This window comes from Mesoplodon bidens (genome assembly GCF_964165515.1).
Source record: "Mesoplodon bidens genome assembly, chromosome: 16".
In the NCBI taxonomy this organism is placed as follows: Eukaryota; Metazoa; Chordata; class Mammalia; order Artiodactyla; family Ziphiidae; genus Mesoplodon; species Mesoplodon bidens.
The window spans coordinates 18,236,120-18,249,461 of record NC_138173.1 but is presented as its reverse complement, the minus strand read 5'-3'; the positions used below and the strand labels follow the sequence as shown (position 1 = coordinate 18,249,461).

The 13,342-nt window shown below is 37.3% G+C and overlaps 1 protein-coding gene across 8 annotated transcripts in view; it reads left to right on the top strand.

Moving 5' to 3' along the window:
• Positions 1-13,342, top strand: part of STAU2 (staufen double-stranded RNA binding protein 2) — a 301,650-nt gene that overhangs the window by 167,975 nt on the left and 120,333 nt on the right. For all 8 annotated transcript variants that reach the window (XM_081258158.1, XM_081258157.1, XM_081258155.1 and 5 more), the window contains one exon: positions 2,951-3,258. In XM_081258158.1, the coding sequence (XP_081114284.1) occupies positions 2,951-3,258 (308 nt within the window). The remainder of the gene's footprint in view (positions 1-2,950; positions 3,259-13,342) is intronic.

Sequence of the window (13,342 nt, the reverse complement as noted above, 5' to 3'; positions counted from 1 at the left end):
CAATACCAAAGTAGGAAAGAGAAACTTGCATATATTAGTATGGAAGCGTGAAATTGGCTCAGCTGTGGGAGTTGTACCAACTTGGAGCAGTTTGTTAGTGTCAGAAAAACTAAAATGCGTGTTCTTCGAACTAGCAATTCTGCTTCTAAGTGAAGGAAATCAATCTTCATGTGAATAAGGATGTAATTGCAAAAAATGTGTTTCACTCTATTGTTTTAATTGCATGAAAAGGAGATAAATTAGATGTCCAACAATGCAGAATTGTTTAAGGAAGCAATTCATATAATGAAAATTTAAGCCTTAAAATTATTAATGAAAGTATATTGTTTTGTAAACAACAAAAGGATCATGTGGGTTTTTTTTTTTTTTTTTTTTTTTTTCTTTTTGCGGTACATTGGCCTGTCACCGCTGTGGCCTCTCCCGCTGCGGAGCACAGGCTCCGGACGCCCAGGCTCAGCGGCCATGGCTCACGGGCCCAGCCGCTCTGCCGCATGTGGGATCTTCCCAGACTGGGGCACGAACCCATGTCCCCTGCATCGGCGTGCGGACTGTCAACCACTGAGCCACCAGGGAAGCCCTCATGTGGTATTTTTATGTTTTAACTTATTTTTTCAAGTTAACAAGAAGGTATATAGGAAACAAGACTAAAAGTATATTTTTAAAGCCAAATGTAAAAGTAGTTTGCTCTGGCTAGTTAGATTCATCTGTATTTTTTCCAATGCATATGTTTTCTTTTTAAATTTTTTTGTTGAATTTTTTCCTGGATATAAAGCTAACAAACACAAAGGCATAAAGTAAATCCATAAAATGGGATTGATATGTTATTTTAAGCTATATAAATCACTTATTTTTTTGGCTGCGCCGTGCGACATGCGGGATCTTAGTTCCCGGACCAGGGTTCGAACCCAAGCCCCTGCGGTGGAAGCGCCGAGCCCTAAGCACTGGACCGCCGGGGAAGTGCCATATGTAAATTATTTTTAAAAGCAACTCCTTTATGTTTAAAGCCGTCAGGATGAAGTCTCCTGGAGCTCGGCCCCTTCCCGCCTCCTCCTTCCCCCGGTGCCTGCATTTGCTCATGCTGCCATCTGCCTTCAGCCCTCTTCCTCCCTGGCCCAGTTCTCCTCATCCATTGAAATGTGCCGTCAGTACCACCTCCAGGAAGCCTTTGCTGAGCTCCTAGTGCTTCTCCTTTCCCACTCCTACCGCTCCCTAACCCACCTCTCCAGAGGCACTTACCGCACTGTGTTATTTATCCCTTTCATTTTCCTCTCCTGAGAGACTGAGGGTGACTTGAGGTCAGGACAGTATTGGTTAGCACAGTGCCTGGAACCTAGTAGTCGGAGCTTAACTGGTGTGTGTATGTGTATGTGTGTACAATAGAAATAAAGATATGATGGGATCAAACACGCCAGAGTATTAGAAGAAGTGTGAATATATTTGCATGATGGGAGCATGGGTTCCGCATGAATATTTTAGTAGGATGGAGAGGTGAGGAGGGGCCAGGTCACTGAGGGCTTCATATGTCATCCTAAGAAGTTTAGATTTTATCGTGTAAGTGATGGGGAGCCAGTGAAGACTTTAAAGTAAGAGAGTGGCTGGTCTTAGCATTTCCCAGAGTGTTAGATATTATTAATATTATGTGAAAAGCCTGGATATAAAATAAATTTGGGAAATCCTGGGTTAAACCAAGTTGAATAGATTTCTGTTCTTCTGGACTTCTCAGTCTTTACTGTGCTAATGTGCATTTTTAATCCTCCAGAAGGGCTGTTTGTGTGTGATATAATTTTCATTATTTCCCCAATTTATTTATCATGGAACCCTTATATTGGGGGACTGTGTTATAGAACACATTTTGGGAAATGGACACCGGGGAGACTAGCAGCGGTGAAACTTTTAGTGGTTGTTAAAGTAACCCTGGCCAGAAACACTGAGGGCTTGAATCAGGAGGTTAGTGGTGGGAAAGGGGGAGGCAGGACCAAGGGAATTAAGTTGTGTCTCTCAGAGCCCGTTCTCCAAAAGTGGTGATTTATCAGTAATTTCAAAAGATAATATCATGATTTGAGAGTCGTTAAAATCTGACCCAAAGACATTAGAACAAGCAGTGTGAAATGTGGTTTGAAACCTCTCTGAGACAAATGGTAGTCAAAGGAAAGTGCTGTTTTTATATGTTTACGACCCTGCCAACTGATGACACAGCCCCAGGCTCACTCCTCTTGATATTAGAACCTGTGTGTGGCCTGGCTTGAACTAATGCACTTGGTGATGATGGGGCAAATTCTAGACTGCACACGGCAGTTACTTGTTTGTGGGTGACTCAAAGATGGTTGCCAGGAGTCCCGGTTGGGCAGCTGAGCAGGTGGTTGGTGGTATCATGATGAGATAAGCCAGATAGGAGACAGTTTGGGGGAGAAGATGCTCTGTCGCTTTTTGACATGTTCATGAGATAGAGTTGACGGTGGGACATAGGAGAACACCAGTAGGCCGTCGGATGTATGAGTTTGTTCCTCAGGTGGTTTGGACTGACCCAGCCTTCATTTTTACCCACTGTGTCTCAATTGCTGCATATGTTAGGGATTTTGCAGCAAAATCCATGTTAGGGATCTCTTTTATGAGATCATAAAATATCAAGGTGCAAGATGAAGACCCTGCACATTCCTAATCTTATCCCATGTTGCACTTCCATAGCTTCCCTACCACGTACACTTTCCCCTGAAGTCACTTTGGTGGCTTGTTTATACTAATGATACTAGGAATATTGAAACATACATTATTCACCTCCAAACAGGAGACTGCCGTTGCCTCTGCAAGCGTGGGGAAGGTGCTTGCTTAACAGCGTTTCTCACTGCTCAGTCACTGTGTCGAGTGAAATCCTTGAGTTAATAATGCTATAACATGTTTCTGTTCCACTTATTTTATGTGTAATAACAATGTTCCTTTATTTTACTTGTAGCTCCAAAAGGAATTCTTCATTTGTCTCCTGATGTTTATCAAGAGATGGAAGCGAGCCGCCACAAAGTAATCTCTGGCACTACTCTAGGCTATTTGTCACCCAAAGACATGAACCAACCCTCAAGCTCTTTCTTCAGTATATCTCCCACCTCGAGTAGTTCAGCTACAATTGCCAGGGAACTCCTTATGAATGGAGCATCTCCTACAGCTGAAGCCATAGGTTTAAAAGGAAGTTCTCCTCCTCCCCCTTGTTCTCCAGTACAGCCTTCAAAACAGCTGGAATATTTAGCAAGGATTCAAGGCTTTCAGGTATGAATTAAAAGCAAAAACAAAAACAAGAAAACAAAACAGTTCGTTAGCCCCAAATCCTTCATCTCTATCCATCAGAAAGCTCATCCTTGCCTGCTAGTGTGACTTCTGTGCCACTTACATTGTAAATCGTTAGGAACACAGAGGACAGAAAAACGAGTCATGTGCACGTGCCTCATTTTAAAGATTTTTCATTCTCTCCAGTAATTCTTTTGCTGCCTGGCTCTCCTCCATATTCCTCCTTCTTCTTCTTTTTTTTAAAACATTTTTCATTCTCTGTTCTGTGTTCTGCTTGGGTGCATCTGTTCCCTCACTCTCCTCCCCAAACCAGAATTCTGCCTTCATCCATTTGGTATTAGTATTAGCACTAAGTCCTCCCTCATTTTACAGTAGGGTTTTTTCTAATGATGATTTTACTTTCATAGCAGTTTTGAATTTGGCATTCTATTGCTAGTAATGATTCAGGTATACCACTAAGGTACAACATCCTAGAAGTCTATTATCTTAGGAGTTAGTTAAACATGGTATTAGAACAGTAATGCTTTCTAGTTGTCTGAGGCATAAAAACATGTATCGTTTGACTAGATCGTGTTTTGAACCATCTAGGGTAGTGCCTACCTTAAGCGGTACCAACAAGTCCATTTCACCGGGCAGTCTAAATCTAGCTTATAGTCCGCTTGCTGTGTATATGAATTGGGGGCTGGAAACTTTTTTCCCCCCCGTTTAGTCAGTGTTCCCTTTTGAAAAAAAAACCAACAATCCTTTATGAATAGAACTTTTTAAAGAATTGTTAACTCTAGGAAGAGGAAATACCTGTGTTCTGACTTCTTAGCTGCCTTGAAAATCCTGTACTGAACTGTAATCGTTCACTTGACTGGGTGAACAGCAGCGTGCTTGTGTGTAGAAAGAGCGGACTGCTCCCTCAGATTTCATTATTTTCACCCCCCTTTCCATCTTAGTCTTACTCCTTAAGACCAAAAACTGTAATTTCCTTTAGAAATCTTCTAGAAGATCTGTATTATGTAGAATGATCATATATTTATAAAAATTTTACAAATTTAGATATAAGAGAGAAGATCACATGTGTTTTAGGGGGTATTTTGCATGTTTTTTTTTGTTTCTCATCACAGAAACCTGATTCTTTCACATCTATTGCCAGGTAGTCGTGAGTGTTTTTACTTAGACGATTAATACGAAATCTAAAAAGCTGTTAACCAGTTTTTGGCTCTGTCATCTGAAATTTTAAACACTTAACTTAAAAATTAAAATTTAGAACTTGTTTTCGTTGTTTACCTTAAGAATAACAATAAATCACTGTTTAAAATAAAAGGACCTTGATTCACACAGTTAAAGTACTGGAAAAAAAAACTAAGCAATTTTTAGTTCTATCTATAATCTGCATAGGGTGAACTAGAAATAAACTGTGATGAAAAGGAGTTCACTGTTTATTTACAGATCTAGTCATTTAGAAATGTCTGAAAGTAACACTGCATTTGCATTTTTATAGAAACAAAGCACAAATTGCATTCAAGCTCTGAATTGATTTTCTGGTTGGAGATGTTCCTCTGGTAGATGTAATTTTGCTGCCAGAAGAACTACTTAAAGTTCTAAATTTGTATTTATTTGTTAATTCTTAGCAATGACAACAACTATAATTTTAAAATACCTTTACTTTAGTCAAAATGTAGAATCTGTTTCTCCTATATTTGGGCTGACTACTCAGACCTTTGTTTTTTTTTTTTTAAAGCTTATGCTGAGATAATACACTCTTATTTATGGACACGTTAAACATTTCCAAATTTGTGTACGGTGATTTTCACATACTAATGAAGATAAACAGATGGTTTTAAAACATTACTGTACTGCTTTGGTCAAATGAGCTTGGTGTTGGTATGAAGTATTGTTTTGCTGACGGGCTGCAGCTTGCAGTGTGTGGTGAACAGACTGTGGGAAATGGCTTCCCTCCCCGTCAGATGCCCAGCACGTCCTCGTAATGTCACAGTAGAAGAGTCTTTGTGGTTAAGAGTTTTAAAGCCTCTTTCTTTATAGGTAACTTTCTCAGGTATATTTACCTGGTAGAAAAACATGTAGATTGTTTCTATTTCTTAAATGTTTTAATTGGACTGTAGTTTAGAAATTATAGGGCCAGCTTGTTATGGATGACATGCTGTTATGTTATTTTCATTTCTGGAATTTAAAAACAATAAATTCTTTTTCTGTGTTTCTAGGTTAGTACTTTTAAAATTTTGTTACTGTACACTGAGTAGATATTTTTGCTTATTGAATATTGTATATAAACCCTTCTCTGGCCCTCCGTGCCCACTGACATTTGATTTAAGCCTACCAGAGCCATTGTATGTGACAGCTATATTGTATTACAAAGTAAAAAAATATATTAGTGTACTGAAAACTACGTTGTTTTAACTTTTAAATTTTTTTCATTAATTGAAATTTATAAGTTACAAAAAGCTTATTTGCTCACCAGAATGTAGGTATTAAACTCATGTCCTTTTGCTTAAATCTACAGAATAATTTATTATACAATTAAAGTTATTATTAATAAAGCTGACTTCATAGGTCAGAATATGACTGAACACTTGCACATTCTCAGTAATTCTTTTATCCTTTCTTGGGCTCACCTAAAGTTTTTAATCACATTTTAGATGCAAGCCTTTGGATCTCTATCATAAGTGAATATTTATTTTTTGAATTTTTATTGAGTACATTTTTATTATCTTCTTTTAAAACCTGAATGTTCTTACTGATTTATTATCTTTTAGAAGAAGAAAGTTTTATATCAGTAGTTCTGTGAACCTCAGACTTTGTCCAGCCTAGTTAGTATGCTTCTATAACTTCTATGCATTTCATAAAAATTCACTTGAAATGTAGTTATACTGTATGTTCAGGGTTCCTTGGCGCGTAACTTGATACCCTTTAATTACAATGCCAAAATATTTCAAAATCATTCAGCTTTTTAAAGAAAATTGTTATGGAGACATTTTTGAAATGCTCTGCTTTTGAGCTGAAGCAGAAGACTGTTTTGTTGTGTTATAATTTACATGATTCTAAGTTTTTCCATCTTTAATATGCTTTTCCATATAATTACATTAGAAATCTCTCTGTATAATTAACTATAAGCAGTTTCATTGTTTAAATGAGTCATTAGAACATGATTAGATTGGAAATTAAAATGAATTATTTTAGTAAATTATCCTTGATAGATAGATTTAATTTTAATCTTTTAGTCTGTACCCTTCCTTGTGATTATCATCCACTGAACAGTGTTGTTTTTAAAGCCTTCAGGGTAAAATGTGATAAACTAGATTTGTTTTTCTCACATAAAGAATGTAAAGAAGCACTTAGTTGGTGTCTTAGTTAAACCATAATAAGTATATTTTATAAAAATCAAGGAGTGTTTTATAGGGAGGCTGTTCATTATTGTGAGTTTATGATGCTGGTGCCATTTTTAGCAAGATGAGAATGTCAGTAGAAGGCTTAGAAGTATCTATTTAATTAAAAACTTTCTTTTCAAATACAATTCAAACATAATACATTTCAACCATAATAATTTATCTCCTTTTTTGAAGTTTAGTATGATTATAGCAGACTTCTTTTATGGTTATGAGCTTCTTTTCAATATTTATTTTTGACATGTATGACACATAGCATATTTTAACAATACGACCGTAGTACAGACTACACTGAGCTGGGACATGGGGAGTGGGGCTTGGCCAATTTGAGAATCAACCTTTTTCCTTTCTCTTTTTTCTTATTTTCCCTATACCTCACTTTTTGTAATCTATATATTTATAATCAAAGTGGCTATTTGCAGCTTGTTTTTTTTGAAGAGTAAGGGATCCATTTTTTTTTAAAGACCAGTTTAAGTCAACTTTTGTAGATTTCTAATAGGAAAATATGGAGAAAGAAATCATGCATATACATATACTCTTCCACTTAGAAATATGTTTTTCCCCCGTTTCTAATTTGTCCTTGAAACATAACTCACTGTGTCACTTCTGAGCCCAAATTTTCGTCTACACTGTTACACAATGTATAAAGTGATGAGAAATTACTCAGAGTACAGTGAGCAAAGCATATATTGGTTTAGCATGGGGTCAAGAGATTCTGCTCTGATTTATAGTCACTTCTTAAAAAGCCCTCTTGGATTTAGCCTCTCCTGCTTTTCAGAGACCTTGGAGAAATTGGAAGTATTCTCCTGAAGGCTTGGTTTTCCTGTAGGGACCCTAAAACTCAGGTTTGTTCTTCAAATGGGCAGCCTACGTTCATGCAAACTGACTTATTGTCTGGTTTCTTTAGGCCTTGATGTACTTGGCCAAGCCCTTAAGGGTACACAGACTACGTATCACATAACCATACTTCATAAAAACCAGTAGAATTATAGGTCACCTTACTTTGCTGAAATTTCCAACTCTTTAGAGAAAAATATTACATTTGAAGAAAGAAATCCTGATCCATATAAAAACATACTGTGATGAGTAACAGTAACATAAATAAGAATCAGGCTTCAAGTAAACAGTCTATTATTACTGCATAAACTATTCAGGACTAACTAACTCCACCCTAAATCACTGCAGAATGTAATCAGAAAGACAAAGGTACTCATTCTGAGCCTTGATATGCCAGGACATACAGAGTAAGACACATATTTCAAAGCAAGAGTAATATACAAACACAAAAGAGCTGTCCTGGCACAGTGACTTTGATGTGGATCTGAAATGAGCCACTGAGGTGCAGAAAAAAATAGTTGCCATTCTGTGTCATCCCCAAGTAGAAATAGCTGTAGCCTTTTCTGTTTGTATCGGAAAAGATTTAAAGTCAGCATGAGAATTCTATTTGGAATTATTTGAAAACCAATAATCAATTATTTCTTCAATCAATTTGAGGAAAAGGAGATCATTTTTCATCTAAAGGTGAATTTCATTTCCTTTTGCTAGAAAAGGTTGGCAATGATGTGATTTTTACTTAGTAACGTAAGATTAATTGTAGTACCCATCGGGTACATGTCAGGCTGGTATCTATATACCTATGTTCATTCTAAGTCATGTTGAAATTATCTGTTTCCCTCTCTCCAGCATTCAGCTATGGCTGAGATTTTTTTTTCATGAATTTCATGAATTTTCATCTAAAATTTCAGATATATTGTTCTCTTCTCACCCAGGACAACTCTTGAGAAGGAGAACAGTATGTGGAATACTGCATGTAAAAGATTTCTGCACACGGAAAAAAACTACTCTGACATACCAGGGGCATTAGGAGATATATGAGTAAACAGGGAAATGAAACTAACATTTATTGACTGCCTCGTTATGTATCAGATAGTGAAGGAGGCATTACCTACATTATTTTATGATGCAGCGGAAGTGCCTGATACATTTTTGCTTCTTGCTTACAAATCTTCATTTAATTTTAAATCCAGCTATTGTATAGTGTTTGAAGCCTGATCCCTGAAGGTTGGACTAGTGTTCGTGGTAGTCCATGGTCTTCTGGATATTGTTTTGGTTTAGTCATAGATTTCATTAATAAATTTATTTATGCCCTCCACTAGGTACACAACTGAGTCTGAGTCATTTAAGAATTCTCTTTTGAGCTGGAAGGAACTTTAGTTTTTATTCAAAGATATAACTTTATGATGTAAATACACATTTGAGGGACCACAGAAGTAAAACATCCTATTAGTAATGCAGTTTACTCATTTCCACATAGAGAATTATTAGTTAATTTTAAACCCTTATAGATTTTAGGTTCAGGAAAGTTCTGGTATCTTGACATGGTCACATCAAAAAGCAGATACAACTGTGAGAGATAAGAGATATTTGAAAAACTTTGAAAATGTTTTTTATCTGTAGTATTGTCATTTTTTTAAGTATAAGAAAAGTTCAGAATCAAGTCCTGTAGTGGAACATTTGAGAAAACAAGGAGTACAGCTGGAAAAGGATACACAGTTCATAGCTTCAGAAACTCTTATTAAGAGAAAAATAGTGCATTAAGGATAGTTTTCAGTCATTTCAGTATGTATGTGAAGAATTGGATGGATATGAAGTTAATCTGGCTATACAATATCATCTCATTGAATACTGGAATTGATTTAGCTGAACAACAGGAACTGGAACGTTTGTTTAGTCACTCTGGGCAGATACTTAATACATACCTACACGTGCCAGGTAGCATACCACACAGTGGGTACAGGAAGCGTTATGGTCAAGTTGGAGACAGACGGAAAATAAAACCAATATACAGAAGAGTGGCCACTATTACAATTGAGTCTGGTCTCCAGGGATCAGTGTTTGAACATTACGCAAAAATTTAATTATAAAAAAATTAAATATTTGTAGCATGCTGCAGGAAACAACGTAGATAATGCCTGCCCCACATAGTAAGTGTCATCACTTGAGGTATGATTAGCCATGTCAAGAATCATGGATGGGAATGAAGAGCTCTGACTGAAGGAATTAAGAAGAATTCATAGCAGAGGGACATTTGAATAAGCTTTAAGAAGTACATAGACTTTTATTTTTATTTTATTTTATTTTATTTATTTATTTATTTATTTTTTTTTTCTTGTGGTATGCGGGCCTCTCACCGTTGTGGCCTCTCCCGTTGCGGAGCACAGGCTCCAGATGCGCAGGCTCAGCGGCCATGGCTTATGGGCCCAGCCACTCCGCGGCATGTGGGATCCTCCCGGACCGGGGCATGAACCCGTGTCCCCTGCATCGGCAGGCAGACTCTCAACCACTGCGTCACCGGGGAAGCCCAGAAGTACATAGACTTTTAAGGTGAATAAGAAGAAAAGAAATTGCAGGCAGAAACAGCTGACTACTAAAAACAAAAGGGCATGATGTTTTAGAAAATGCTTAAGTTCAAAGTGGAAGTGGTCGGCAAGTAGGCTGAAAAGACGTGTGCTGCTGAGAATTTGAGTTTAGCTGTTAGTCAGAGACCACCAACTTCTTTTTTAAAGGGTAGTGACATTGGTTTTGTATTTTAGAAAAATAATTCTGTAAGCATGTGGAGGAGGAACTAGACAAAAAGATTGGTAGCAGAAAGACCAATTAGAGTGACATTGCATGAATCCAGTAGAGAAATAGCAAAGATTGAATTAAGCAAAGCTAATGGTCGTAGAGGAGTGGGGCTAAGGTGCAGGCATCCACGGTACAGTTGAGAGAATTAAATGATCTCGGCTGCTAACTTCTGTGAGGATGCTTTCACTGTCCTGGTCAGGATGGAAGCTACATTTAAATGGCGTTGAAGAGTAATTAGAGACTCTTTGAGGATGAATTGACCATTCATTTCAAGAATTTGAGAATGAAGTAAAGTAGGAAGGTAATACGAATGTTTTAGGAAAGGTTTTATTTTTAGTATGAACGTGATGAATAAACTTAGAGGAGGTTAATGAGTTCCATTTTAAACATGGCGAATTTGAGTTTCCCGTGGGACTTTCAAAGGCAGTTGTCCAGTAGGCATTCATCAGTGGGTCTGGTGATGAGCAAGAGAGCATAGGACACAGAGATTGGGGAGTCATCGATGTACAGATGTAATTGAAGCCACAGAAGTAGTAAAGGGCTTCCCTGGTGGCGCAGTGGTTGAGAGTCCGCCTGCCGATGCAGGGGACATGGGTTCGTGCCCCGATCCGGGAAGATCCCACATGCCGCGGAGCGGCTGGGCCCGTGAGCCATGGCCGCTGAGCCTGCGCATCTGGAGCCTGTGCTCCGCAACGGGAGAGGCCACAACGGTGAGAGGCCCGCGTACCACAAAAAATAAATAAATAAATAAAATAAAATAAAGGAGGCGTACTGCAAAAAAAAAAAAAAGTAGTAAAGATTGACCAGGGAAAGTGGGTAAAGGCCTAGGAAGAGATTCCTGATGAATACCAACAATGTGAGAGATTCATTCATTCATTATGTCAACCAAAGTCTATTGAGCACCTGCCATGGGCCAGGTGCACTTTTTGCACTGAGGATATAGCATAAATGACAGTCAAGGGTTCTGCCCTCATGTAGCTGACATTAGGATGGGATTGTTGGTGGTGGGATGTGGAGTGTCGCCAGGGGAAAGGGGGAAGTGAAAGGACAAACAGTCACATCTGAACACGTGATAAATTCAAATGGTTAGTCTCCTAAGGTAGCAATTACTTGGAAATTAATTGGGAGATTAATTATGATTATTTATGAGAAGTATGAGCAATGACTTAGTATCTCCAAGTGTTGTATCAGATAACTACACTTTTGAAATGTTTTGATCAACCTTATTGAGGTATAATTTACATACAATAAAGCACACCCATTTTAGTTATACAGTTTGATGAGTTTTGAAAAATGTATACCACCATGTAACTACAACCACAGTCAAGATGGGAATATTTCTATTACTGTAAAATATTCCCCGGTGCCTCTTTGTAGCCTGTTTTCCTCACCTCTCTGTGGCTCTGGGCAACCAGGATATCTTTTTTGTCACAAAGATTAGTTGTGCCTAAAATTTCACAAAAATTGAATCATCCAGCCTGAATAGTTTTGTTTCTGGCTTCTTTCACTAGCTGTAATGTTTTTGAGATTGTCGATGTTGTGTATATCAGTAGTTTGTTCCTTTGTATTGCTAAGTACTAGTCCATTGTATGATGTACACCACAAATTATATATCAGTTTATCTGTTGATGGACATTTGAGTTGTTTTCAGTTTGGGGCTATTATGAATAAAGCTGTTTGTGAACATTCATGTGCAAGATTTTGTGCAGACATATTTCCAGTTCTCTTGGAAAAATACCTCAGAGTGAAATTCCTGGGTCACATGGTAAGTATACATACAAGCTTACAAGAAACTATCAGATTCTTTTTCAGTGTGTTGTATCATATTACATTCCTATCAGCGCTGTATGAGGGTTCCATACATTGATATGATCAGTCTTATTCTGTGAAGGGTACAGTGGTATCTCACTGGTATTTTAATTTGTATTTCCCTGATGACCAATAATATGCACTTCTTTTCTTGTGCTTGTTGGCCAATTATATATCTTTGTGAAATTTCCGCATCTTTTTCCCAGTTTCTGGTTGCGATTTTTTTAAATTATTGCGTCCTCAGAGTTCTTTATACATTCTGGTTACAAGCCCTTTCTGTTGCAGATATTATCTCCCTGCCTGTGACTTGTCTTTTCATTATCTCAATGGCATCTTTTGAAAAGTGGAAAAGAAGTTTTCAATTTTGATCAAGTTCAAGTTTACATTTTTTTCCCATAAACTGTGCCTTTTTGGTCCTATCTAAGGAATTTTTGACTACCCCAAGGTTGCAAAGATTTTCTCTGATTTTTTTCTAGACATTTTGTAGTTTGTGCTTTTATGTTTAATGCTGATATCTATTTAATTTTTGGGGTATGGTATGGGTGAGACTTGAAGCCTATTTTTCCCATAGGATAACCAGTTGTTTCTGCACCATATATGTAATGTGTTGTTTCACTCTAGCTGCTATTAAGATATTCTGTTCATTTTTGGTTTCACCAGTTTGGCTGTGCTATGTCTAGGATTGTTTTTAATCCTGCTTGGGATTCATTTAGCTTCTTAGATTAAGATAATATTTCTCACTAGTTTTGAAAAGTTTTTGGCTAGTTTTTTCAAAAGATTTTTTTGCCCTTTTCTCTTTCCTCTCCTTTTGGGACTCCAATTACATATATGTTGGGCCTCTTGATATTGTCCTTCAGGTCTTCGAGACTCTGTTTATTTTTCTCCATCTTTGGATTGTGTAACTTCCGTTGATCTATTTTCAGATTTACTGACTACTTTCTCTGTCCTCTCCAATTTGCTGTTGAGCCCATGTAATAAATTTTGCACTTCAGTTATTATAGTTTTTTTAATCTAATGTTTCTTTTTGGTTCTTCTGGGTTTTTTTTCCTGTTTCTTTGTTGTGATTCCATATCTGTATAGTCATTGAGAGCACACTTTTTAAAATTATTTGAACATCTTTATAATAGCTGCTTTGAAGTCTTTGTCATCTAAACCCAACTTCTGGGCCCATTAGGAGTCAGTTTCCTATTGACCACCTTATTTATGAATATGCTTCATTTCGATTTCTATGCATGTCT